General features: G+C 40.7%; 1 protein-coding gene across 1 annotated transcript in view; it reads left to right on the top strand.

Moving 5' to 3' along the window:
• The first annotated feature begins 450 nt into the window (after positions 1–450).
• The window catches only part of BMX (BMX non-receptor tyrosine kinase), a 42,460-nt gene continuing 15,922 nt past the window's right edge, over positions 451–26,988 (top strand). Inside the window, exons 1-11 of the mRNA XM_038757071.1 lie at positions 451–490; positions 5,488–5,634; positions 6,145–6,249; positions 9,242–9,323; positions 9,923–10,042; positions 15,286–15,347; positions 17,282–17,457; positions 19,714–19,785; positions 20,928–21,044; positions 24,220–24,274; positions 25,887–25,966. Coding sequence (XP_038612999.1) covers positions 5,497–5,634; positions 6,145–6,249; positions 9,242–9,323; positions 9,923–10,042; positions 15,286–15,347; positions 17,282–17,457; positions 19,714–19,785; positions 20,928–21,044; positions 24,220–24,274; positions 25,887–25,966 — 1,007 coding nt within the window. The 5' untranslated portion in view covers positions 451–490; positions 5,488–5,496. The remainder of the gene's footprint in view (positions 491–5,487; positions 5,635–6,144; positions 6,250–9,241; positions 9,324–9,922; positions 10,043–15,285; positions 15,348–17,281; positions 17,458–19,713; positions 19,786–20,927; positions 21,045–24,219; positions 24,275–25,886; positions 25,967–26,988) is intronic.

The raw sequence follows: 26,988 nt of genomic DNA, 5'->3' as shown, positions 1-26,988 counted from the left end.
GTGATGTTTAAACCATCACAGCAGCAGATCTTCATCCAGTCTCCAATGTGAACATATCACTATTTGGTACAGCAACAGTCAGAAAGATGAAAGTCCACAGCTGAATTTCTCAGTTCCTGAGGTTCATAAAAAGTTGTTCTTTTCTGTCATGCTCTGTGCTAGCCCTCATGAATTCACAGCTTTTGCTTGTCCAGAGTGTTGAATTAGTACTTAAGCTGATTAATCCTCTAAGAAAAGTCACATTTGCTATCTTGAGGTTCCATCCCTTTAATAATGTGCTTTCAACTCTTTTTGGTTGGGGGAGATCAATTCAACAAGCTGCGACTGAGTGCTGAGTGTTTCCTGTGCGATTATGTCAAGCTTTGTAGAACAATATACGCATTTTGGGGACTCTGAGTAATGTGGCCATTTCTGGTCTCTCAGCCAGAGAAGTGTGAGAGAATCAGGCGCAGTCTGAGAAGGCAATTTGTGTTCTCCCAGCCCCCGGCAGGTTAGTTACATTTGGGGTTGGGGTAGGTAAAGTGAGGATGGTATATAAATATATTTATTTATATGTATGTGATGGATGTGACTTATTTTAGGAATCCTAGGGCTTACAAAGTTGGCTTTCACATATTAAAACATGTTGTGTGGGCTACTTAGAGAAGCAGCGTGGCTCAGTGGAAAGAGCACGGGCTTGGGAGCCAGAGGTCATGGGTTCTAATCCCCGCTCCACCACATGTTTGCTGTGTGACCTTGGGCAAGTCACTTAACTTCTCTGATCCTCAGTTCCCTCATCTGTAAAATGGGGATTAAGACTGTGAGCCCCACATGGGACAACCTGATCACCTTGTATCCGCCCCCAGCACTTAGAACAGTGCTTTGCACATAGAAGTGCTTAACAAATGCCATCTATTTTATTATTAGTACTGCAAGATCATGTCTTATACTGTTCTTCTAAATGATTTTTGAACACCAAGTAAAGGGCATTGCCCAAAGTAGGATGCTCATTCACTGGGATTAATGTTAATATCAGTGCCTTTAGTTTTTCATCCACCTTGCTCCTCCAGAAATTGTTTTTTCATTATGAATTACACAGGATGTATGGAAACATCTAAAATACACAAAAATGCTTATTGGTTATACCTTTCCTTTGGTAGTGGGGAGGGGACTGAGGGATTCCTTGAGGTTGTGACTTTTACTGATAGACTTTTCTTTCTCATGGAAAATTATGTCTAAAATTTAGAGAGAGGAATTAGGAAGTTTCCAACAGTGTGGCTAAGTAGAAATGATTTTGTAGTATTCCATAATGATTTGGTTTGATTTAAAAGAGAGTAAAGTGTTGCTGATTATTGTTCACATGTAATCTAGGGAAGTAAGGATGCAATGAATAAATAGTTCAGTTATTTTCATACGAGCACTGAAGATTTGCAATAGATATTGTGGAGGAGCAAGGAAGAGTCTCATGTTCTGCCCGTATGAACAAGAAAAATCAAAGAAACGTTATTTGTGAAACGTCTGATTTTCAAAAGATTTGATGGATAAAGAGAAAATTAAGAAGCTCTATTCCCAAGACTGGGTAGTTTTCCTAAATGGTTAGAAGGGCTTAAATTGTTACCATGCCAAGGGCAGTGAAGGAAATAACTCTGTAACAGTCCATAATCATGAAAAATAAGTGTGGTAGGAAGAAAAGATAAGCTTTTGAAACGACTGGCTGCCTGCATTCTGTTCCTTTTCTGGCTGACATTTCCTTGTTTGGGTTTTCTGGTCTCTGCCAGCTGCCTGCTCTGGATGACATTTTGATAGGTATGTTTTCTGACCTGTTATCTGATTTTGAATTCATATTATCCTTAGCATTTCTACCCAAGGGAAGCTATTCCAGAATTACAGAGTAGGTGCTTCATTTGCTTTCTTTTCATTGCTCTCCATTATACTCCACTGCCTAGGTTTGATCTCACCAACCTGCACAATTCAATTGCCAATTCCTATCCTGCTTCTCAGGGCTTCAGGGATTATTTTGTTTTTGTTTTTCTTTTAGGCCACTGAAGTTCCTTGAAGAAAATCAGCCAGGGTAGTGTAATAGGTTCCCTGCCATTGCCATGCATCTCCAATGCTCTGATATCTGTCTCTTATTTTGTGTGCCTATGGAAATAAATTACCTAGCATATTTGGCAAACAAAATTGATATGTGATTCCCATTTATATGATGGTGGGCAGGGCCAGCCAACTTCTGATATTTTTTAAAAAGCAGACTCTTCGCATTTCTTTATCTGAGTGAATTTATGATCTAATCCTATTTGGGAGTTTTTCACCCTGTTCCCTGGATTTGTTGGAAATGAAGAATGAAATTAAAATAGCCATTCAGCAAATATTTTCTACGTGCATTGCACCATCAGTTCTTTCCCTATTCCCTCGTTGCTCTGCGGTCAAAGGAGAAGTCCGATAATGAGCCTTCAAGCCCTAATTTCCGCACCCAACGAAAGAATATCTTCCTAGACATTGTACTTTCTAGTAGTACTGCAGCCAATGCTTTATCTTTTTTTACTTCTCATAGCCCTTATTACTTAAGTTCTCACTCCTCTCCATACTCACTTTTTCTTCTTCCTCCTATCTGATATTATTTTTGTGTCTGTTTCCCCTGATAGGTTTTAAGGTCCTTGAAGGCAAGTATTGTCTGCTAACTCTTGTCTATCCTCTCAAGAGCTTAGAACAGCTCTATGCACCCAATATGCAGTTCCATACATGCTGTTAATTGATTGATTGAATAGCTCTCTGTCTTAGCAAGTTCTCAGGTATACCTCTTTGTAACACTAGGCAAATCCTTAATATCTCAGTACCAAGATTAAAAAAAACTACTTCAAATCTACATGAGAACAGGTAAATTGCCCTAGAGAAATTTAATCTGAAGATTACAGATTCAGGAGTCATCAGAGTGAGAGGTCTTTGCTTTGAAAACCAGGGAACACGTTTCCAGAGTTCTAGATTTGGAGAAAGGGGTATCTGACTTCTGTAATTACTTGAGAGAGTAGAGGAACTTCCTATTATCCTTACCTCCTAAGGTTATGCTCCCTTTAGATAATGTAGATTTCCTAACATCTCAATAAATCTACTTTCTTCCCCCCACTATCCCCATAACCATCTAAGTTGAGTTCTGGCCCAATAAACCATATCCAAAATGGATTTCAGTTTGTTTTCAGATATGGGATCCTAAGATTTTTGAGTTTGAAAAAACAAAGAATGTTTTCAAGTGTTTCCATGATTGTATTAAATGCAAACTGCTTGCATCTGACTTTTGCAAATAAGTATCTAGCAAGTGAAGCAGCAATTTTGGGCTACAAGTCCAATTCTGTGGAATAGCCACGATACTAAGGCAGTATTTTGGTCCTTCAACAAATATGATTCCAATCTGGGTCAAAACAAAATTCATCTTTTTGGTAGCATAGATCTGGATATATATCTTCAACGTAGCCTTTTGCTAGGAAGTTCCTTTTTTCAGGTTTAAATGCAAATGCATTTAAAACCAATATCTAAATACTTTCTAACAGCCAAACCCATAGGCACATGGAAATTATATGGTAGGTAGAACCAAACAATGCAAGTAATTTTGGAAATATCTGTAAATTTTTGAAAACTCAGAAGCAGCCAAGTTGTGATCTGTTTATTGTCTCTGGAAATTCATCCTTGTGAATTTTTATTCTGGATTACAGGTGTCTAAGCATATATAGCTTTGCAGAGGGCTCGCTATTGGAATTTTCACTTCTTATCTGCGCTAGTTGTCAAAGTCAAACTTGTCCAAAGGATAAAGTTTAGACAGACACATTTGTAAATGCTTTGGCCTTTGGGCACACTTCCAATCAACGTTTTATCTTGCGGTGTAAAAGTTGTACTAATGAAACAAATTGCACAATAGCTATTTTTTTCTATTTTAGTGTGAATGAAATATTCCTCCGGAAGGGAAAACATGTCACACTATTGAGGGTCTGGGCATGGCTTTTCTTCTGGAAAATATTTGTTTGAAAGAAATTTCTCAGCACATATTTCTGGAAAATTCCAGCAAGTAGTTGGGCAAACTTATTTTGAGGAGCAAGTTTGAAGATGGAAAAACCCTTTTATCAAGCATTTATGTATTTTGTAATTACTATGTTTGTACTCTGTAACTACTATAAAATCTTAGGTGTTGTTTGGGATACAAAATTGCTCATGAGAAGGCACAAAAGGCTTATACAGATTTACTTTCTACTTACAGAAAATCAGAACAGTAAATTTGAAGAATATTGACCACCCTAGTCAAACTTGAATTGTTTTCTTATCTGCGAAATCTCCATTGATTCTTTGGATAAAAACCAGGCCCCCTTTCCCCCCTATATGTAGAGCTTATTGAAATGAGGAGAAGCCTTAAAGTTATTAAAAAATAACCTTTGGTGATAACCAAAAAGGGGTTTAGAAAAAAAGGGCTCTAGACCTGTGCATGTAATTTGGTGGACTAGCATTTTATAGGTCTAAAGTCTATGCCCCAGTATTAGAAAAGAAAATGAACATGGACACTTCCTGATCAATATGATAAATAGAATGCAAATATGTTCTTTCCCATACAATATTCTGGCATTTTGAAGAGAGTACTTACAGACCAGAACTTGGGAACTAAAAACAAAGTGCTTACTCCCACTTTCTTTCTTTAAAATATAAATGCAGGTGAGTAATTTTAAGAACCTATATATATATCTTCAGTAAGCAAATAATTTTACTACTACTACTACTACTACTACTAATGGTACTTGTGTTTAAGTTTGGTTTGGTTCAAACCAAAGAAGGAAATTACTTCTCCCCCATCAGCCCTATAACCTTTCTTAATCAGAGGCAGATCTGTAGATCAAGAAATCCTTGAGTTTCTCACTCTTTCTTGGCCCCAGATTTATAGACTCTGTTACTTAAATTGTTTAGAGATAATTGAATTTGGAATCATTTGCCTCACATTTGCCTCACAGCAGAAATTAAAGTGTTAATTAATTGGGTTTTGAAACACAAAATTATAGATTTAGCTGGAGGAATTTTCTACTGAGAATATGGAGGATGTGCTTGAATTAAAATTTTTTTCTCTTGTTTTCCAAATTGATTGCATGCAAATTTCATGTTCATTTTTTGACAGAAACCCCATAAATATGTAAGAACATACTTGGAAGCAGTAAATGCATTTTGATTCATCCTAAATTCAGGAAAATTCTATGAAATGTGTATGCATCCACATCAAAATCATTCAGTGATCTTATGACACTTATATCCCTATAAAGAGAATATATTTTTTATTTCATGAGTACAATGGGAAAGGGGTTGAGCATTCAATTGAAAGCATATCCTAATTATGTACAATGTCTGTAAGAGCTTCTAGAAAAGTGTGTTATCACTTGGATAGGAAATGCATTTAATAAAAAGTTTTCTAAGTTTTTGGACGATGGAACTGGATTTGGCATTCAAATAGTATTTTCAATTAAATATTCTCAATCCTTTTAGAACAATAAAATGGATAAAACTTCTATTCTTGAAGAGATTCTTCTAAAGAGGTCACAGCAGAAGAAGAAAACATCACCTAGTAATTACAAAGAGCGACTTTTTGTTCTGACAAAAACAAATCTCTCTTATTACGACTATGACAAAATGGTGAGTTCATGCTTCTTTTTTGTTTTTTCCTTAATTTTTGTTAAATTAACAATTTGTCCTTGGCAGTAATTGTCCAACTACTAGAATCAATTTTTTCCTAATTGTAGCATATTGTAAATATAATCTCCACACCACTTTTAAGTAGTCAACTTCCACATAAATTTGGGCAAGTAAGATTATTTAACTATGTCCTTATGCAATCTGTGTTTTGAGTTTCTGTATAGTAGTCAGTTGATCATGTGGAAGATTTTCTAAAGGAAGCCCAGAGCTTCTTTTCATCTTTTCTCCTGAAGTTTTTCATCCTTTCATCCCCTTAGGACTAGAGATCTAAAATCTAAAAGTAAATTCTGGTTCAGCGATAATTTTATGCACAGAGATATGTGTGTGAGAGAGGGAAAGATAGCATTAGTTGGAGAGGCCTAGTCAGCAAGGCATATTTAGTACAAAAATAATTATTTACACAAAATATGTATGGTGGTAATGTAACGTTGACTTTTCTTTTGAATTCAGAAAAGAGGAAGTAAAAAGGGTTCAATAGAGATTAAGAAAATCCGATGTGTTGAGACTGTGAATATTGAGGAACAGACTCCTGTGGAGAGACAATATCCATTTCAGGTAAGGTCATATCTTTCAAACGTCTCAGGAAAGGAGAAGTAAATAGTTTTGTCCGGGACAAATACAATTTGTCATTAGCAGCATGTATGACAAAGGCCCATGTTAGGAGCAGTGAGCATCATTGGCATCCTTTCATGTTCAAATCCTTGGGGTAAGGATCATGCCCTACGTGGGACAACCTAATGACCTTGTATCTACCCCAGTGCTTAGAACAGTGCTTGGCACATAGCGCTTAACAAATGCCATCATCATCATCTAAGCTTATAGTGGTGTACTCCCTGAAGTGTAACCCAGCCCCTTTGTTTAAATGTGTCCCGTTTCCAGATATAAACAGGTGTGGTGCCACCCTATAATAGAACCATATCTGTATATGGTTAGGGTGACCAGTACTCCTCCAACTCCTATCAATTAGGACCCCTTAGGCAATATGCAGAAATGAAGGCAGATATTTCCCGTTTTAGAGTTGACTTAAGGGAAGGAGAAGGAGTTGAGGGAGTATTTTCCTTTCTACACTTACCTGCATCCTTTAAAAAAGAGCCCAGTACGTGTGTATGTGTGTGTGCCTGCATACACGGGGGCGGGGCTAGGGCTGGGGTTGAAAGAGCAAACATGAGAGCAGCCTGTATTACTGATAATGAGATTTTTATGGGTATATGCTACTGTGGCAGTGCAAATGAAGACTGCCCCTTGTCTTATTGTTGCATTTGGTATCCACAGTGCCACATGCTGTTTTCATTTGTCCTTTTGTAGATCTAGTTGAGGCCTATTTTCTTGAAATCTATGTTGTGGAATTCAGATTAAGGTAAGGAGCAAGCGAAAGGAACCTCAAGACTGAAGAGATACAAGGCTTCACAGACTAAAACCAAACCAATCCCAACTCTGCCACTTGTAATAATAATAATAATGATAATACTAGTTATGGTATTTGTTAAGCACTTACTATGTGCCAAGGACCGTCCAAAGTTCTGGGGTAGATTGTGTTGTCTGCTGTGTGACAAGTGCTTGGACAAGTCACTTAACTGCTCTGTGCCTGAATTACCTCATCTGTAAAATGGGGATTATGACTGTGAGCCTCATGTGGGACCTAGAGTGTGTCCAAGCTGATTAGCTTGTACCCCAGCACTTAGTGTAGTGCCTGGCACATAGTAAGCACTTAACAAATACCATAAAAATATGACAGGAGCCTGTTCCCTACCCCTGTGAAACCATGTGCAGTCCCTTTCATTTCTGCATGTTTAGTGTTTCTTCTTGGGTACTCATATTTCCTACCACAGTGGTCTGAATGTCAACCACAGTTTGAGAGTAATGCAGACAGGGGGTTGACGTTCCCAAACTCCATGGAGGATTAAGATAACCCCTACATACAGCCTTTCCAGGGTCTCAAGGTGGCCAAGGAGGGATTCTGAGCTGCTAGTCTCTGTCAGGCCAGTTTCTGGTTTTTGGACCCATGCTGAGAGCTGGGTGAGTCCTTTGAATACTCCTGGACTGCTAAAAAACATATGAGACTGCGCTGTTATCCGCAGCGTGGCTTAGGGGAAAGAGCACGGGCATGTGAGTCAGAGGACATGGATTCTAATCCTGGCTGTGTGACCTTGGGCAAGTCACTTCACTTCTCTGTGCCTCAGTTATCTTATCTGTAAAACGGGGATTAAAAGTGTGAGCCCCACATGGGACAATCTGATTACCCTTTATCTACCCCAGGGCTTAGAACAGTGCTTGGCACATAGTAAGCACTTAACAAATACTATTATTATTATTATTATTATCATTATTATTATTTTCTGCCTGGAGAGCCCAGCCCAAAAAATACGATTGAAGGAATGAATGAATGAATGAATCACTGACACTGCGAGAGAGGGGAAGGAGCCTGGACTCCCATTAGCTGCTTTAGGGTGACAGTTTTAGGGTTAGGATTTGATGAGTTTCTAAGAACTCCCTGGAGGATGACTCATTATTATAATCATAATGTTATTAATATGACCATGACAGTTTGGTGCCACCATGGCTTAAAAATTTATATTAAAGTTCTACAAAGTAATTATGGTGTTTAACTTTCTTTATGGCTGTGAAATCAAGACTAACCAGAGGCACCACAGTTACCGTTGAGAGCAGTTCAGAAATGGGTGACTGTCTTGAATTCGAGCTTTCAGGAAGACTGTGACACAAAAAGGGAAAAATGACAACAGTATCAAGCACACTGGGGAACAAATATGAAAATGCAGTGAGGGGCGATTTTCACATTCATTTGATTAGGAAAGTGTGTTTACCAAACACACATAGAAGTATCTATAAACGTCTCCTCATTTGTAATGTCCTCTTCAAACCTGAAGGACAAACAGATATAAAATAGATGTAAAATAGTCTGTTATTCTTCCACTTTTCAAGAAGCTAAAATCATATATGTGGATAAAGCTGCTTTATGGACCGGGACTTCTAACTTGAAATATGATTCCTGTGAAGCTGCCACATGCAATAATAATGTCACAAGATTGTTTTAGTATGTACTTTTTATTAAACTGGTTCTCCAGAAATATGTTTGGGAAAATAACCACAATTTCAGAGGCTCGGGATCCTGGGAGAATTTAGTCTGGACTTAGATGAAATCATTCAGTGAACAATTATGAATTTTAACAAAGTGTTAAAATACAATCCACAGGACCATTCATATACTTTTCCAAGGTACTGATTCTTATTGCCATCAGTTCATCACCATTATCAATGGTATTTATTGAGCGTTTATGTAGAGTATTGTACTAAATATTTGGGAGAGTTGGCAGATAGGGTCTCATTGGCATGACATTATTAAGTGGGGGAAGAGCTGGCCAAGTTTTTCAGAATTGCAAGAATTTTTGTAGATAGTAGGTCTTTTTTGTTGTTGTTAAGACACTCTCTGAAAAGCAGATGTGTACTTCTGGTATTTACAAATATGAAAGTTTCTTTTTCCATAAGGTGAAATATTGAAATCAAATGCAGTGATTCTTTTCCTTTCCAGATTGTTTATAAGGAGGGACTTCTCTATGTCTATGCATCAAATGAGGAGAGCCGAAATCACTGGTTGAAAGCTTTAAGAAAAGGTAATCAGTATTAATTTAATCTATGTTTTAAGAGGCTTAGGTACAAAGAATTACAGTTCAGAGCACCCACTAGGCATCTGCTTAGCATTTTATATAGTCAATATTAGAATTAGTCCCTTACCTCCGGATGCTTTTGCTTGACTAAAGGAGACAAATAAAGTATGTATTTAATGTAAGATAAATGCAGTAATTGTAGACTAATGTTGATGGTAATTGGTCATAGTAAATTATTTTGAAGGATTTTATATTGAGGAACATGGGATCATGTGAGGTACAACCTCTTCTGCCTCTGGCATGTTTGACACAATGTGTCATGTTGCCTTTCCCCCATTTGACTCTACACTTGCTGAAGCCAGAGACTGCATCTTTTGCATTCAAAAGTTCTAGTGAATTTTATTGCATGCTTCCAAGAACGTAGTATGGTTCTCAGAACATAATAAGCACCCATCAGATACTTAAGGTATTGATGATGAACAACCCTTTGAGAAATTAAAATGCAATGATCATTTTCTCTTCACACAAAGAATTGAGCTCATCAAACATCATTATTCTCTTCTGCAAAAATGTTCATATGCTGTGTTTTTATCCTTGTTCTCTAGAGATCACGGGTAACCCCTATTTGCTAAACAAGTACCACAGTGGATTCTTCATTAATGGAAAGTTTCTGTGCTGTCAACAGAGTTGTAAAACTGCTCCAGGATGTACCCTTTGGGAAGAATGTAATGTGACTTCTTTAATTACTCTTTGCCTCTCAATAATATTCTCCTCCTCAGTACACTTTGTCACATGAAATGTAATTATAATTAATTTTATGCTGTTAGATTTTATTGCATTTGAAAGAAGAAAACTCTCCTCTAGTACACATTCTATTTTGCTGTAGTTATGTTTGGGTAAAGACCTGAGTGAAGGCTAGGACCCGTTTTCAAGCACAACAGACATTATAAGATTGGACCCAAGAGAAAATTACTGGCATACATATTTTGGAACTAACTCCAATTTTTTAATTAAAATACTGTGCTGATTGATAAAAAGGAGAACTCCTCTTTGTAGCATAGTTTTGCAGCTCCAATTTTGTGTTTCCAGTATCAGTCCTTTCCTTCTTTCTCTTTCTCGTCTTGTGCTCTTGCCATCTCCTGGAACCTCCCTTCCAAAAAGCTGAGAGACTTTAGCACCAGAAAGAATCTAAAATAAACCAGTTTTTCCTTGCTTTTCAAACACTATAGCTTTTCTTGTATTATATATAAAAATACAAAATACTTCTCCCCCGCCTTTTCCTTTCCTTCCTCTCCTCCCTTCTATCCATTGCTAAGTTTGAACCACAGAGGAGAAAAGAGCTTTTGTCCCTTTTAGTACTGGACCCTCTGCTGCAGCTGAACAGTCAAGCTGATGTCTGAACCTATATCCCCTGTTATGTGACTTCAGTGACAAAATGGGCTTCGGTTCCTCAAGAGCTCAAAAAACCTAAGTAGGTGAATGTAGGAACTACATCTCTACAGGCTGGTAGAGACTCAGCTGTTTTTTAGTTGTTTTCCTGGAAGGGAGGCTTCCTTGGCTTTATGCCTACCACCCTGGACTTAATGATGTTGTTCTTTCATAATAATAATAATAATGATGGTATTTGTTAAGCGCTTACTATGTGCAGAGCACTGTTCTAAGTGCTGGGGGTGGATACAAGGTGATCAAGTTGTCCTACGTGGGACTCACAATCTTAATCCTCATTTTACAGATGAGGTAACTGAGGCTCAGAGAAGTTAAGTGACTTGCCCAAGGTCACACAGCAGACATGTGGCGGAGTCGGAATTCGAACCCATGACCTCTGACTCCAAAGCCCGTGCTCTTTCCACTGAGCCACGCTGCTTTTCATCTCTACCTACTACTCATTTCTTCCAGCAAAATAGTGCCACAGCTTTGCAAACTGAAGGTTGGCAAAGATGATGGGCATTTTATGCTGGACTAGTAGGAGTAAATGGTGGATATATTTATTTTAATACCTGTGGTCTCCTGCAGTCAGGGAGACCTTCCTTGTCGTTTACTGGCCTCCTGGCTCTGTTGTCCCCTCATCCATTTTTAGTGAATGACTTCCCTCCTCAAATTAGAGCAGCCTCACCAATGTTTCCAGAAATCCTCTCTTAGAGTGAGTCCCTTGTAAGTTGACTGGTTGAGTAATTGGAGAAGAAAATGGTCCTAATACCCCTACCACAAATCAAGAATGCTTCCCCTCCCACCCACCCCCGACAGAGGCCAAGCAGGGAGAGTCTATTAGATCGAATTATCAAGAAATATTTGTGAGGATGCTCTAAAATATATCTTTTGGGTCTCCTGATCACCTTTACAAGGAGAGGCAGAGGTGCCAGGTCTTTTGCCAGGCTAGAACAATGCTGATTTTTTTCGTTCTTTCCCCTTTCCCTGTTCTCCCATGTTACTATCACCCTCTCTCATCCTGCCATTTTCTTTCCTCCCAATAAGTTGCCTCAAATATTCTGATGTTTCCCTGGGTCTTTGCATCTCTCCATTTGTATCTCTCCCTCTTTTTTTTTTTAATCCTTGTCTCTGACTTTGGGACACAAGTGCTGAGTAGACTCTAGACTACAAGCTCCTTGTGACTGATTGATTGAATATTTTGGGACAAGCAAACCCAGAGAAAAAGCCCTGATGCTTCATTAAACATTGTGAAAACAGTACACAAAACGAAGCTCTTGTTGTAGTAGCCACAGGACCAGTTAGGCTCACATAGTGAGCCCTTTAAAAATATTTAAACAATTTTGAAAGGAACCTACGCAGCCCTCCCAATACTTACTATTTAGTGGTAGAATGGTTTATTAATCTGTTATCTTGAATAATCCAGTGGGCTTTAAATCTTTGAGTACTTCAATAAGAAAATCACCAAGGGAAATCCTTTCAGTAGCTGCTAGCACTCTCATTTGTCCTTCCCAATTATTTTAGCCAGCTGATAAGCCAGATCCATCTTGCTATAGTACAGCATATACTTGTTAACCTCAGAGGAATTTCCCTATTAAAGTACATTAGCTGTAAAACTATCAAGCATTAAATTAATCTCATGTTGAAATAATCTCATTATAATTGCAAATTGCTATGTCTTTAAACTTAGGCTTTTGTAGTGCATTTGTTACAAATATTACTCGTTTTCAGCTGTATAGTACAGTATAGTTAAGATTGCCAGTGAAGTGTTTATTAATGTTCCATGGCCTGGTTTATATTTATATGGAGAAACTTTACAACAAAATAGCTAAAAGTCTGCTTTACAAATTAGTTGCATAAAGGTTGCATTTCCACAGACCAAAATATGAGAAATATTTATGTTAACCAATATTGTGGTGGTTTCTACTGACATTGCACAAACTTTATAATCTTGCACAGCAGTTGGATTTCATCATCACTCAAAGTAGTGGGGCTAGTTCAACCAAAATTCAAATCACTGGGGAGGCTCGATGATATATTACACTATATTTTGCAAATCAACCTGCTATGGATTTCTCTTAATATTCACTATGAAGGATTTCTTTGTGAAAGCCATTGAGTATTTGACATACGTGTTCTGTGCAACAACAGCACACACTCTAGGCTTTCTTTTCCTGTTTGCTCTTAGTAGGTAAGACGTTCTCTGTGTCCTTTATCTACCTCTTTGTATTTGGGCAGAGGTGAGACGGTTAAATTTACCCCGTTTATCTCGTACCCTTTTTCCGAGCAGGGCAAGATGGCAGAGCCTCATCAGCTTTACGAGCTGCACAAGCTAGATGTCCTTCAGATCAGTCAGTGAACTACACGTTGTGTGTGTACCTTTGGACACCCGAGTATACCTAGGTGTATTCATCCCCTAATAATGGTCCAATGGGCTGAGGGGAGGAAAAGTTGGATTTAGAAATGTACACAAGGAGAAGAAAGGCAAATAAGCTTGACGCACAGGATACTATTACTTCTGTGGGTGAAGTCTTTTCAATCAATCAATCAATCGTATTTATTGAGCGCTTACTATGTGCAGAGCACTGTACTAAGCACTTGGGAAGTACAAATTGGCAACACATAGAGACAGTCCCTACCCAACAGTGGGCTCACAGTCTAAAAGGGGGAGACAGAGAACAGAACCAAACATACTAACAAAATAAAATAAATAGGATAGGAATGTACAAGTAAAATAAATAAATAAATAAATAAATAGAGTAATAAATATGTACAACCATATATACATATATACAGGTGCTGTGGGGAAGGGAAGGAGGTAAGATGGGGGGATGGAGAGGGGGACAAGGGGGAGAGGAAGGAAGGGGCTCAGTCTGGGAAGGCCTCCTGGAGGAGGTGAGCTCTCAGCAGGGCCTTGAAGGGAGGAAGAGAGCTAGCTTGGCGGAGGGGCAGAGGGAGGGCATTCAATCAATCAATCAATCAATCGTATTTATTGAGCACTTACTATGTGCAGAGCACTGTACTAAGCGCTTGGGAAGTACAAATTGGCATCACATAGAGACAGTCCCTACCCAACAGTGGGCTCACAGTCTAAAAGGGGGAGACAGAGAACAGAACCAAACATACCAACAAAATAAAATAAGTAGGATAGAAATGTACAAGTAAAATAAATAAATAAATAAATAGAGTAATAAATATGTACAACCATATATACATATATACAGGTGCTGTGGGGAAGGGAAGGAGGTAAGACGGGGGGTTGGAGAGGGGGACGAGGGGGAGAGGAAAGAAGGGGCTCAGTCTGGGAAGGCCTCCTGGAGGAGGTGAGCTCTCAGCAGGGCCTTGAAGGGAGGAAGAGAGCTAGCTTGGCGAATGGGCAGAGGGAGGGCATTCCAGGCCCGGGGGATGACGTGGGCCGGGGGTCGACGGCGGGACAGGCGAGAGCGAGGTACAGTGAGGAGATTAGCGGTGGAGGAGCGGAGGGTGCGGGCTGGGCTGGAGAAGGAGAGAAGGGAGGTGAGGTAGGAGGGGGCGAGGTGATGGACAGCCTTGAAGTCCAGGGTGAGGAGTTTCTGCCTCATGCGCAGATTGACTGGTAGCCACTGGAGATTTTTGAGGAGGGGAGTAATATGCCCAGAGCGTTTCTGGACAAAGATAATCCGGGCAGCAGCATGAAGTATGGATTGAAGTGGAGAGAGACACGAGGATGGGAGATCAGAGAGAAGGCTGGTGCAGTAGTCCAGACGGGATAGGATGAGAGCTTGAATGAGCAGGGTAGCAGTTTGGATGGAGAGGAAAGGGCGGATCTTGGCAATGTTGCGGAGCTGAGACCGGCAGGTTTTGGTGACGGCTTGGATGTGAGGGGTGAATGAGAGAGCGGAGTCGAGGATGACACCAAGGTTGCGGGCTTGTGAGACGGGAAGGATGGTAGTGCCGTCAACAGAGATGGGAAAGTCAGGGAGAGGACAAGGTTTGGGAGGGAAGATTATCCAGCATTTTCAGTGACACAATAGCAACTATAGTAGAGACAAGCAGCTCTAGGTAATCCACCCTCACAGTGTGCCGTATACACAGTGGAGGTACAACAAATGCTGTTGGTGGCTGACAAGCACCAAACACCAAGTCAAGCTCTGGCTTTGAGCATGAGTTTTCATTCTGTCTGTAGGAATATGATTTGCCTTTTGCCTTCCCAGCTAACACACATGCTTGGAGTTCAGTGGAATTTGGACTTGGGAAATTAAAATAGAATTAATTTAAATTTACAGGGCAGTCATTTTCTTATGTACATAATTTGATGAGTTGGTAAAAAGCCTCCTCATTCTTTCCATCACTCCATTTTTTTGGAGTGTAAGGGCGAAAAGGGACACGCTCATATCTTAGATTCTTACCTTTAGACAGTTGGTCTACAATAGTAGAAATTCTTCAAAGGTTGTGTTGATATATCTTTAATTATAAATGTACAGCAAAAGATAATACATTCCTTTAATTTAGTATCAAAAATTGGGCTAATAGGCTGTTGTCATTTTTGTGTTTATTTTTTCAGATGCAAATCTGCAGGTGGCACCCAGCCCCTTTGAACCACTTCTTCTCATCCCTGGCACACCGGTAAGCCAAAAACCTGGATGAAACATGAGTTTTTCTGAACATAATTGTTCCCTATTACCCACTATTAAGTGCCCTTTAACATACACAGATTTTTGCACCAAAGTATCCAGGGGGTACTGAGGCTGCATTCCAAGGCAATGTTTGCCAGTCGATACCAACAACAACTGAGGATCAATCGTATTTATTGAGGCCTCACTGCATGGAGAGCACTGTAATAAGCACTTAGGAGAGTACGATACAATAGAGTGCCTAGACATGTTCCCTGCCCACAACGACCTTACAGTCTAGAGGCAGAGACAGACATTAATATAAATAAATATATAGTGGATATTTACATAAGTACAGTGGGGCTGAGAGGGAGAGATGAATAAAGGGAGCAAATACAAGTGCAAGGGTGATGCAGGAGGGTGGCAAGAAGAAGAAATGAGGACTTAATCACAGAAGGCCTCTTGGAGGAGATGTGCCTTTAATAAGGCTTTAAAGGTGGGGAGATTAATTTTTTGTCTCATATGAAGAGAGCAGGCATTCCAGACCAGAGGCAGGACGTGGGTGGGAGGTCGAAGGGGAGACAGACGAGATCGAGGTACAGTGCTATAAGTTAGGATTAGAGGATCAAACGCAACCTTAGTCATGCGTCAAAGTGAACCATGGGCCTCTGTCCCACGGGTTAGGGAGTCGAGGAGGTTAGAGATGAGGCAGGTAGGTAGTCGTCCTTCCTCTGCACTGAGTGACCATTGTGGAAATACCATTCTTGCCATTTCTACCTGAGTCAGGATTGCCCTACGTCTGGGGAGACTCAGAGGACTCAGTAACTTCACTGGTATTCACTGACAGTATTGACAGTCTTTCTAATCTGTGGCCCCATCCACAATGCTGAGGTACGGGCTAGGATTCTCCAAGTCTCTGAAATGAAAATCAGCTACTAGGCTTCTATGGATGATGTGCTTAGATGACCCAAGAGTTAAATGCATTCCAGTCAGCTACACAAGAACTCTGGGATAGTGCCTTTGACCCCTTGCCTCCTAGACTACGAATCATCCTACACACATATGTTTGCCCACATGTTTCACTCTCTCCCCAGCCCTTTGTATAACTAAAGTCTGGCCGATTTTCGTGAACCAAGTCTGAAGAATAAAGTTTTCCCTTATTAAAAGGGATTTTTGATACATTCTTCAGTAATGAAGCTTGAGAATACTGGCATCCCAAAAACGCAAGAGCAAAGAGCATGTGCCAGGATCTATTGTCTCCATTTCCTGGTAGGGGATTATTTTGGGTATGCACTGAAAATTATCGGTCATGCAAATCAGCAGCTGAAGAGTTTGACTGTTACATGAGCCCAGTTTGATTATTTGCTGCATGAATGAACTTGGGAACTTGATTGAAAGGGAATTTTGAAAAGATATTTTTTATAATGCATGCTGTAGAGAGCTGGCTTTGGTGAACCCAGGATAAATAAGCCAGTCCTCCAGCCTTTTAGTTTATATTTCAATGTAGATCTTTGCTTCACTTCCAGTTAGTTTAATACCTGAAATTCAAACTGTCCTGAAGGATGTAGACTAAATATCAAAATAAAATTCAAGGACAAATGAAAGAATTCCAAAAACCCAGACCTTTTCCTTGAGTGATAAGAGAGTAACTGAGTTCTGTTGATGGGAGTGGTGATAAATACACAAGAGGAGTGCTAGAAAGCAAACACCCACAATTGCCATGCTCCCTGTATGTCTAAACAGCTGTTCAGAACCTCCCCTCCATCGCCTCTGAAATGAATACTTCTCAGGAATTTTACCTCCACCCCATTTCCCAACCAGGCCCAAACCTGGAAATCAACCACTTGCACCGTTTTTGTGGAGAAAGGTTTATTCTGGGATTTCTATCTCTCGCCTACCCATCCTACAGTTGTCTGTAATTAGTTCATTTTTTTCTGTTTGCAATAGGTGAAGATCCCTCATCCAGTCTCATTCTTTCCAGAAGACGAGTCGTCCCTAAGTACCACAGTGGAAGAGGGGGACTCTGAGTCCAAGAGAAACTCGGAGGTCCAGCCCAATGTCAGCAACGTGTATGCTCTGAAGAATGAGTCTCCTGACGAGTGGCCAGCTAAAACTAAGCAAAGGTCAGTTCTGGCTTCACGATTAGTTCGGAGAAGTGGTTGAAGGTGCAGCCTCATGTAGTGGGGCGCCCCATAGGCTAACAGTAATCACTGAGGACCCCAAAACAATCCCCTCACCAGACTTCTTGGTGTTACTCAGATTTTAGGACTAGCGCCCTTTGCTAGGCATCATTACATTGGCTAATTCCTCAGGCATTTTGTTTCACATTTGTTCCCTCTTCTCCCAATCTTTCCTTACTTAATAATAGTAATAATAATAATCACTATTATTATTATTACCTATCTCCCTCAAATGGTCAGGAGGCTGGTAATGCTTTCTGTTTTCTGTGGCTTTAGGAGGTCTCTAATCCTTTCCACCTTCCCTGCCACACACTTCCACCTCCCACTTCTGTCAGACCTTCGCTACCCGAATGTCTCTTTGGTTACTAATGGCCCTGCCCTCATTATGCTCCTCTTCGGATCATCTCCCTCATCTTAACCCCTGTCTTCTTTCTTCCTCCCTAGTCCTTCCTGTTTCTTTATTCTTTTTTTCTCCCTTCTGACAGCTTCGCATAAAGCAAATGCGGGACCCGAACAAAAGGAACTGAAGTAGAGTCATAATTTAAACTCCTTCAGAAGCTCAGTCAACCTCGATGATGGTTTATCCATCAGCCAATCTTATTTATTGAACACTTACTGTGTACAGAGCATTGTATTGAGTGCTTGAGATAGTACAATGTAACATAATAGGTAGACTCGCTCCCTGCCCACAAGGAATGTACAGTCTTAGAAGGGGAGACGGACATTAAAATAAAGTAGAGGTATATATGTAAGTGCTGTGGGACTGAGGGTGGGGGAATGAAGGATAAAAATCCAAGTGTAAAGGCTATGCCAAAAGGAGAGGGGGTAGGAGAACACTGAGGAGTTGTAATTAATCAGTGACATTTACTGAGCTCCTACTCTGTACAGGAAGCGTACTGATCACTTGGGAGAGTATAATGGACTTAGGAGACCTGATCCGTGCCCTCCAGGAGCTTACGAATAGCCTCAGATATATGTTTTTGATATGTAATAAAAACAAACTGGCAATTGACTTAGGGGCTTTGTAGCATGTAGGGTATTGCCAGGTCCTCTTTGGGGAACTTTGTAAACAAGTAGTTGAAGATGGTGACAGTGGTCTCTATGTCTGCCTGACCTATGCCAGTTTGAGGTGACATCTCATGCTTCTTCCAGCATTTTTAGCTGCTTTATTGTGAACTCGTTAATTATATTTCCCTGGGTGTGCATAAGTCACATGCTGTTTTATGGGGAGCGATCCCTCATTGCTGGGAAGTTCTGCGCTGAGTTTTATTCCTTTGCCTTTGTCCCCTGTCCCTTGTCTTTGTATCCTAGACAGTAGGATGTGAAGAGCCTCAAAGCCAAGTTGGTCCTAGCATCCTCAGTTTTCCTTTAACAATGTTTCAAAAGGTGGCTGGTGCACTTTTGCTTATCCATGCAGGATCATCCTGAAGGAAAGTTGAGAGAGGAACTGCTCATGATGGTCAAAGAAAAACAAAGCTTTCTTTCAAGTATAAGGTGTCTTTCTAAACATGATTATTAAGCAGCTTCTGAAGCAGCTTGTATACCAAAAATTTAACTGACACCATATAAGGGGATGACACTTAAATTGGCATAGATTTTGGAGACTTTTCATATAACTATCATCTAATTGCAAGTTCCCATTGTACTATATTACAAATCTGCCGTAAATGATGAGTGAAATATCATGGGTGAAAATGGCCATAAATCTGGTAGTTTTGTATTCTAAGAAGTTAGCATTCAAACTGTTTCATTTTTCCAGATTCTTATTTTAAATACATACTGCATATATAGTGTATATTTAGTTTTCCTTCAAATTTGAGGATGGTGCCAACAACTGATGGCAAGGATTATTTTAACAGCATTTCTAAAGCATTAAAGAAATTGCTCATTTTGATTAGCAGTCTTCAATGCTTTTAAAATGTTTTAGAAAGGTTTTTGTGACTTTTGTAAAAATAAAAATCCATCATAGTAGATGCTTCATCCTCATTATAGCCACCTCTGTAATATTATAGATGATGAGAGCAACTTAGGAAACAAGAGCTAGACACAATAATAAAGGTATTTCATTGGTTTCCCTGTCGAAGATGTGTTTTCAGAAGTAAAATAATCATTTGCAAATTTCACATTTTTAGAGTCTAAAAACACAAGTGAACATTTTATCCACAATTTATATTTAGACCATGATCTGTTCTTTTGTAGTAATGAAAACTTTCTTCCTGAAAGCCAACTGACCAGAATTTTCAAATGTCAAAGAGCTTCAAAGATTTCTTGGTATGTCAGTCTATTTTTTTTTTATATCATCCAGTCATGTCAACAAATCTGGGTTGGTTTATCGATAGCAGCTTTGAACTTGCTTAGGGTGGGTAATGATCATATGCCCCAAATACTGTTTTTCCTGAAGGGTCACACATCCCATGTGAAATCAGATGGGCAGCACAGTGTCTCATACTTTTTAATAGCCACCCCCACTGAGTTGGCCCAGCTCCTGAATTTCCTGACCTCCTGTCGTGAGGATCCCTTAAAACCCAGGACCCTCCCAAACTGCAGACAAAATCCTGGACTCATTCAGTGGCTTTGGGAATCCCGGATGTTGTGGACTGTAAAGAAATCATGAAGCAGGGGAAGGGCCGGAATGGCTGCAGTGGGACAAGGTTGAAAAGAAAGCCATGTGAGGTAGGATTGGATATGAAAGAGGGACTGGACCAGTCAGTGCCCATAGAGCCAGAGGAAGGTTTGTGTTTGAAATGCAGGGAGTGGCTCAAGAAAGCCACATGAAGAGGGGGGCAACTTGGGAGCAGGAATCAGGAGAGGATAAGGACAGGTAAGGGGAGTAAAGTCAAATTAGAAGGCTTATCTAGACAATAGGTTGAACCTTATAAAAATATGCATTTTAAAATTTATTTTCAAAGTCTAAAATGTTCATTAAAGTTTTTAACAGTTCCATTTTTGAAGGCTCCGTCCCTTAAAATCACAACCGTATGTGGCCCTGCCGGCATTAATGTTTATTAAGCAAGAAATGACATTTCTCTGTTCTGTGATTTCTTTTTTTCTGTGGTTTGTCTTCATGGGGAGGGGAGACAAAAATATGAATTAATAAAATTTTGTTAGCTGCTTCTTAAAAACATTATAGAGTTGCTCCCTCCCTCACAATTCTTACACAAACATACAGATGTGATTAGCAGGCCATTCTGCTGAGCCATTTCTGGCCAAAAGAAAAATGTCTCAAATATGGAAGGTATTTGTTCTGAGTGAAGAAATAAGTCATGGCAAGTTATGAGCTAATAGGCCTGAACTACAGAGGATATAAGTTTCAAGCAGCTTTACAAGTTAGGTGTGGAATTCTACCCATCTGAGTAAATGGTACATTTGACTTGAGTTGTTCCGTCCTCATTGCACTTCATTCTCTCCTGCAGGGGAGACCCCAGATCTGGGTGCCCAGAAGAAGAAGGGTTAGAAGATGAAGGAAAAGGAGAAGATGAAGGAAGAAAAGGAGAAGAAGAAGAGGAGGAAGGTAGTCTAGATGATTATGAGTAAGTGTAGGGGATTGCTGTATTCTTCTGGGGGCCTTTAGCTTAATTAATGTATGTACTGTGATGCCTTCTCATAATTCAGAGAAAAATGATATCAGGGCAACACACTGCGGTCTTAAAGTCAAATTACAGCATCAAAATGCAATGGGAAATTGACCCAATTATCCAGATAATTGAGACAAAAATGCTAACCTGTTTTTAGGGAAAAGATAGGGGGGATTGATAGTGATTATTCAGTCCCATGCCAAAAAATGGTTAGGGGTGGTCACGTTTTACAAAATGATCTTTATTAAGCCCTTACTACGTGCCAGGCACTGTATTAAGCACTTTGAAAGATATATGATAATCAGGTTGGTACACAGTCCACGTGCCAGATGGGCCTCACTGGCCTAGTCCTCATTTTCCAGATGAGGTAACTGAGGCATGGAGAAGTTAAGTGACTTGCTCAAGGTCTCACAGCAGACATGGCAGAGCAGGGATTAGAATCCAGATCCCCCAACTCCCATGCCCATGCTCTTTCCACTAGGGCACACTGCTGCTCACGGTCCCTTGCCATACATACTTGCCCTCTTCTCCTCCAGGACACAGTACCCATAACCCCACCTTACTTTGGATGGGCCGGGGGCACTCAAACAAGGTGGCCAGTGGTGCAGGTATTGGTGACTATCTGTATGCACGCCATGTCAGTTAACATTCCCTCCTAAACAGCTTGGGGGTTGTTAAAAAGCCACTGGGAATCATGGGGAAGCAAGGGCAGATGGGGTACAAGACAGTGTTTGCTTTCCCATCCTCCTCCTCCTCCTCCCCTTCCAGGACTGCAAATTTATGCAACCAGGACTGAAAAAAGCCACTAGGGGTTAGGGTACAGTTGGATTCATGCCACAAACACCTAAGCGCAGCCCTGATAGGCTGTATCCATTGAGCATTCATGGTAATTCATGAAGTAATGGAAGAGTTGAGCAATTTCAATGTAGGAACAGTCTTAATATTCATTCATTCATTCATTGTCGTATTTATTGAGCACTTACTCTATGCAGAGCACTGTACTAAGCGCTTGGGAAGTACAAGTTGGCAACATATAGAGATGGTCCCTACCCAACAGCAGGCTCACAGTCTAGAAGGGGGAGAAATAATAGAGATATTAGGTTGTTTGGGCAGGTTGAGCAAAGCTTGTTTGCATTTGGAAATCTTTCCTTCTTAAACAGTTTATTCTTGAGGAAGAGAACCTGAGAGTGTCGCACCTTTAATTACACAGTAAACTGAACTGAGTCCTTCAGTTATAGTGACCTTGACTAGAGAAGCAGCGTGGCTCAGTGGAAAGAGCACAGGCTTGGGAGTCAGAGGTCATGGGTTCAAATTCCGGCTCTGCCGCTTGTCAGCTGTGTGACTTTGGGCAAGTCACTTAACTTCTCTGTGCCGCAGTTACCTCATCTGTAAAATGGGGGTTAAGATTATGAGCCCCACGTGGGACAACCTGATCACCTTGTATCCTCCACAGCGCTTAGAACAGTGCTTTGCACATAGTATGCGCTTAACAAATACGAAAATTATTATTATTATTATTATTTCCCCATATTTTGAGGAACCAGTAAATTCTGCCCTGAGAGATTGTATGGGGAAACATGTAAACAGATGCAAACTATCACTGTGGTCTAGTTTACAACCCATTTCCCCACAGTGCCCCAAGGGCTTGAACATATACACCCTCCAAAATTTTGAAGCATCAACTTCGGTATTTATTATCTGGCTCAATTGGCTGTTTAAGCTCTGGAGGTATAAGAAGAGCATGCTAATGTTTTCCAGTTTTCTTTGTTTAGTGTCTCAGTCCCTCTTGACTCGGAACCCGAGCAAAGGGAGACCAGTCCACTGGACTGTTTCATTGGCTTGGAGAATTTAGCAGGTCTCCTTCCTCCCTTCCCACATACTTCTGATGCCCCACTTGTTGACCGTCTTTAGATGGGTGTGTAAGTCAGACTGAGGTGGGTGGAGAGGGAGTGGATACAATTGAGCCTTCCCTAGAGGAGCTTTAGTACCTCGGGCAGTAACTGGGAAGCCCAAATTGGGCCCGAGCTCCCAAGAGCCAAACAGCCAGAGCAGTACTTGAAACTCTGGCCTGGTGTCCCCATGCTTACAGTATTGCGGGATGTGCCAGCAGCAGGATAGAAGACGCGTTGTATTGCTACTGCTTTAAGAGCAGCCCACCTTGTTCTTAATTGGAAAACCAGCTTAACTGCTTTGCCCACATTTTCTTGGCTTCCGAAATATTTCATGGACATTTGCCTAACTGGGCCTGGAGGCTTTGTCAAGCAGGCCGAAACCTATGTTGTTCCAAGAGTGGCGACTGAAAGAACAATGCACTTGAACTTCCTGTTGTTGTGTATTCGTTCCAGTTTTTTCCTGCCAAGGCACTTCTGGGATTTGTCTAAACTTTACAAGCTTCCTTTTTTGCTTTTGTGTCCAGGCTCCCATCCTTTCATAGGTAATTGCCACTTCTTCTTTTCCCTTCCAATGCATTCAGTCTTCCCCATGCCCCCCATTCTTTCCCTCTCCCACCCACAGTTGACCACCTCTTTCCGATCCTTTCTTCCTGGACTATAACTCCAACTCAGAAACATAACAGTCTGGTGATATTTCACGCAATGGTCAGTTGTAGTAAACTGTTCTGTTCATGTTTCCCCACACTTGAAAAACCTCCGATTGTTGCCCATTCACCACCACATCAACAGAAACTCCATACCACCAGCCTTTGAACATTCAGTCAGCTCATTCCCTTCAATCTTACTTTGGTGTTTTCCTAATATAACACAGCTTCGCTCCTTCAACACCAACATACTCACTGTTCCCGGATCCCATCTATCTTGCCCCCAAAGGGGCAGGAAACCAAGAGCTGTGAGTGATAGTTTACTTCAGAAAGGTGTGAGCCACCACAAGTAACCTTGTAAGTGGGCCATGTTAAATAAGACAATTATAATTTCTTATCTTGCTATTTTTCTTATCTCTATCCTGTACTCTCCTTGTGGTCAGGGAACATGTCTACCAACTCTCAATTATACTCTCCCAAAAGTTGAGTAGAGTGCTCTGCACACAGTAAATACCATTGATTTATCATTTTGAACTCCCAACCCATTATGAGACTTAATGTTATGATTAATAATGAACAATCTTTCCATTGCAGCTGGTTTGCGGGAACTATGACAAGAGCCCTCTCAGAACAGTTACTGAGACAAAAGGTACCAGAAATATTTTTGTTCTCCTTTGTAGCTAGTTGTAAAGATCTCTTTCTATTATTCTGAGTTTGCCCTGGGTAGTAAGATGGGGAAACATATGTTTGTGAAAATCCCACAGTGAATACTCAGTCTATTCTTGTTAGCTTTGAGGGTGATTATCCTCTTTGTGAATTATCCTGGCCCCTCACTTTTCCCTCTCCTCTTTGCCACAGACCTTTTGGCCGTGTCCCAGTAGATGTATGTACATTTATTAACTGATATGATTGATAGGGTTTTTTTGTAGGAGGGCACTGAAACTAAATGAGGAATTAAAGCTATCTGTGTGCATGCTCTACAGCATACTTCTGTTAACTGTGAATATGTTATATTGCAAAAGGAAAAACAGACCCACTGATTCCTGGAAAGCTTCATTTTCTGTACATTGTCCTAAACTAAGGAATAATTGATTACTATTCTGTTTATTTTATTTTGTTAATATGTTTTGTTTTGTTGTCTGTCGCCCCCTTCTAGACTGTGAGCCCGCTGTTGGGTAGGGACCGTCTCTATATCTTGCCAGCTTGTACTTCCCAAGCACTTAGTACAGTGCTCTGCACACAGTAAGCGCTCAATAAATGTGATTAAATGAATGAATGAATAATACCATGAGAGTACAATCTTTTGAAGTGTTGGAGAGAAGATGAAACTTCTTGTGGCTATATACTTAACAGTTATCTATAGATAGTGTTAGAAAATACAGGAATATTCTATTCCATAAAAATGCATATTCTATAACAGACGGTAGTGTTCTTTGTTCTTCCTTTTTTAAATATGGTATCCGTTAAGTGCTTACCATGTGCCAAGCACTGTACTAAGAGTTGGGGTTGTTACAAGATAATCAAGTTGGACACAATCCCTGACCCACATGGGGTCCACAGTCTAAGCGGAAGGGATAACAGGAATTGAACCCTCCATTTTACAGATGAGGAAATGGAGGCATAAAGAAGTTAAGTGACTTGCCCCAGGTCTCATAGCAGGCAGGTGGCTGAGGCAGAATTAGCCAGGACCTCTGGCTCCCAGGCTTGTGCTGTTTTGACTAGGCCACACTACTTCTTTGTATTGTTTTCATTGTGTAGGACCTAAGGTGATATGGTTTACTTATTACAGGCTTAGGATTTAGGTAGGCAGATATCAGGAAAAATAAAGGGGTAGTCTAGAGTACTGCTGTTCTACTTGGGATGACTAATAAATGGATAGCTATGTTGCATTTCTAGGGCTTCACAGAAACTGGAGCTACAGAGTGCTGAATCTCTGTTAGTGACAGTAGCAAGTTTGGGTGTCATCCCTGTCTACTTCTTTGTCTTCTCCCTGAACTCCATATTTCCCAATCCTTAGAGTTTGCAATGATGCCACAGCAGGAATAGCCCGGTTTTTTGTTGTTGGGTGGAGTAGTTGCGGAGCGTAAAGTTTTTAGGACTCTTCAGGGAGTTTCGGTAGGAAAACATTTGAGAACTCCCTGCTCTAAAGAAGAGCCAAAACAGGAAATGAACTGTATACAGAGCTGCAAATAATTTTTCAAAATGAACCTAGCCCTAGCTACCTCCTTCATATTACCTGGGTGTGTTCGTTCTTTTTGTAGGGTAAAGAAGGAGCTTTTATGGTTCGAAATTCCAGTCAAGCAGGAATGTACACAGTGTCCTTATTCAGTATGGCCTTTGAGTGAGTATGAGAGGATTTAACTTTTTTTTATCCCTGCTCATGTATGCTTATCACCTAGTAAGTTTACTAATTACCCCTTCCACTCCACTTGGCAATGCCTGGTTTCTGTATATTTGAGTTGAATACTAGGGAAGAATTGATGTTAGCATAAAGTTGGGCTTGGCGTAACAGACTAACCCAGACAGACACCTGAGGAAGAGAGATCCAGACACAATGAAAGAGATAAAAAGAGCAAATGCACAGATCGTCACAAGAACTAACTCAGAGAGACATGGCAGGGGGAGAAAGACCCACCCACACTGACAGAGACTCTCCCTCTGTTGCTCTGCACCACCACCAACCAATGATGGCAGTCATGGATGAGCAAGGGAACTCTGGATCTCCTTGGCCCTTGGCTGCAGTCCTTGACTCGCTCCCACAAGAACGCGGAAACCTACAAGTGACGAAGAGAGAGGTGATAGTCAGCCCCTCTCAGAGTCATTTTTGCTTCTGATCTTCTCCTCCAGGAGATAGTTCTGCATGGCAAGCAGAGCACACTGGGGGACTGGGGTGATATGCTGTGTGAGGATCTTCATGTCCTCACCCTCCAAGTCAATTCCCATTTAAGAATCTAGTCAACTCTACAAGTCCCCTTTCGAACAAACAAAAGCATCAATCAGTCCTGTCCTCCTCCTTTTCTATGCAGGAGGCCACCAGTTGCGTACACTTTGGGGTCCAGAGGGAAGACAAGCTGAGCCTCAGTGGTGTTATCCACTTTGAGCAGGATCGTGTCAACTAGGATAATTACAGGAGCCACCATATTCCAACACAAGCTTCTGGGAATTTCCATGCTCTCATTAAAATAAGGCTAGATTTTTCCTGTAGGGATAGCTGTCCACAGAGAGGCTGGACATCAGGATTACAGCAAATTAGGCTCTAATGTGATCTCCCCTCCCCTCATTCCTTTTCCTTCTTCTTCTCCTTCTCTTCTTCCTCCTCTTCCCTTTCTTGCCCTATTTTTAACCCTGGATCATGCCCTTTTT

The sequence above is a fragment of the Tachyglossus aculeatus genome, chromosome 15 (genome assembly GCF_015852505.1).
Source record: "Tachyglossus aculeatus isolate mTacAcu1 chromosome 15, mTacAcu1.pri, whole genome shotgun sequence".
Taxonomy (NCBI): Eukaryota; Metazoa; Chordata; class Mammalia; order Monotremata; family Tachyglossidae; genus Tachyglossus; species Tachyglossus aculeatus.
Note: the sequence above shows the minus strand (reverse complement) of the source record. Positions and strands in the feature narration are given on the sequence as shown.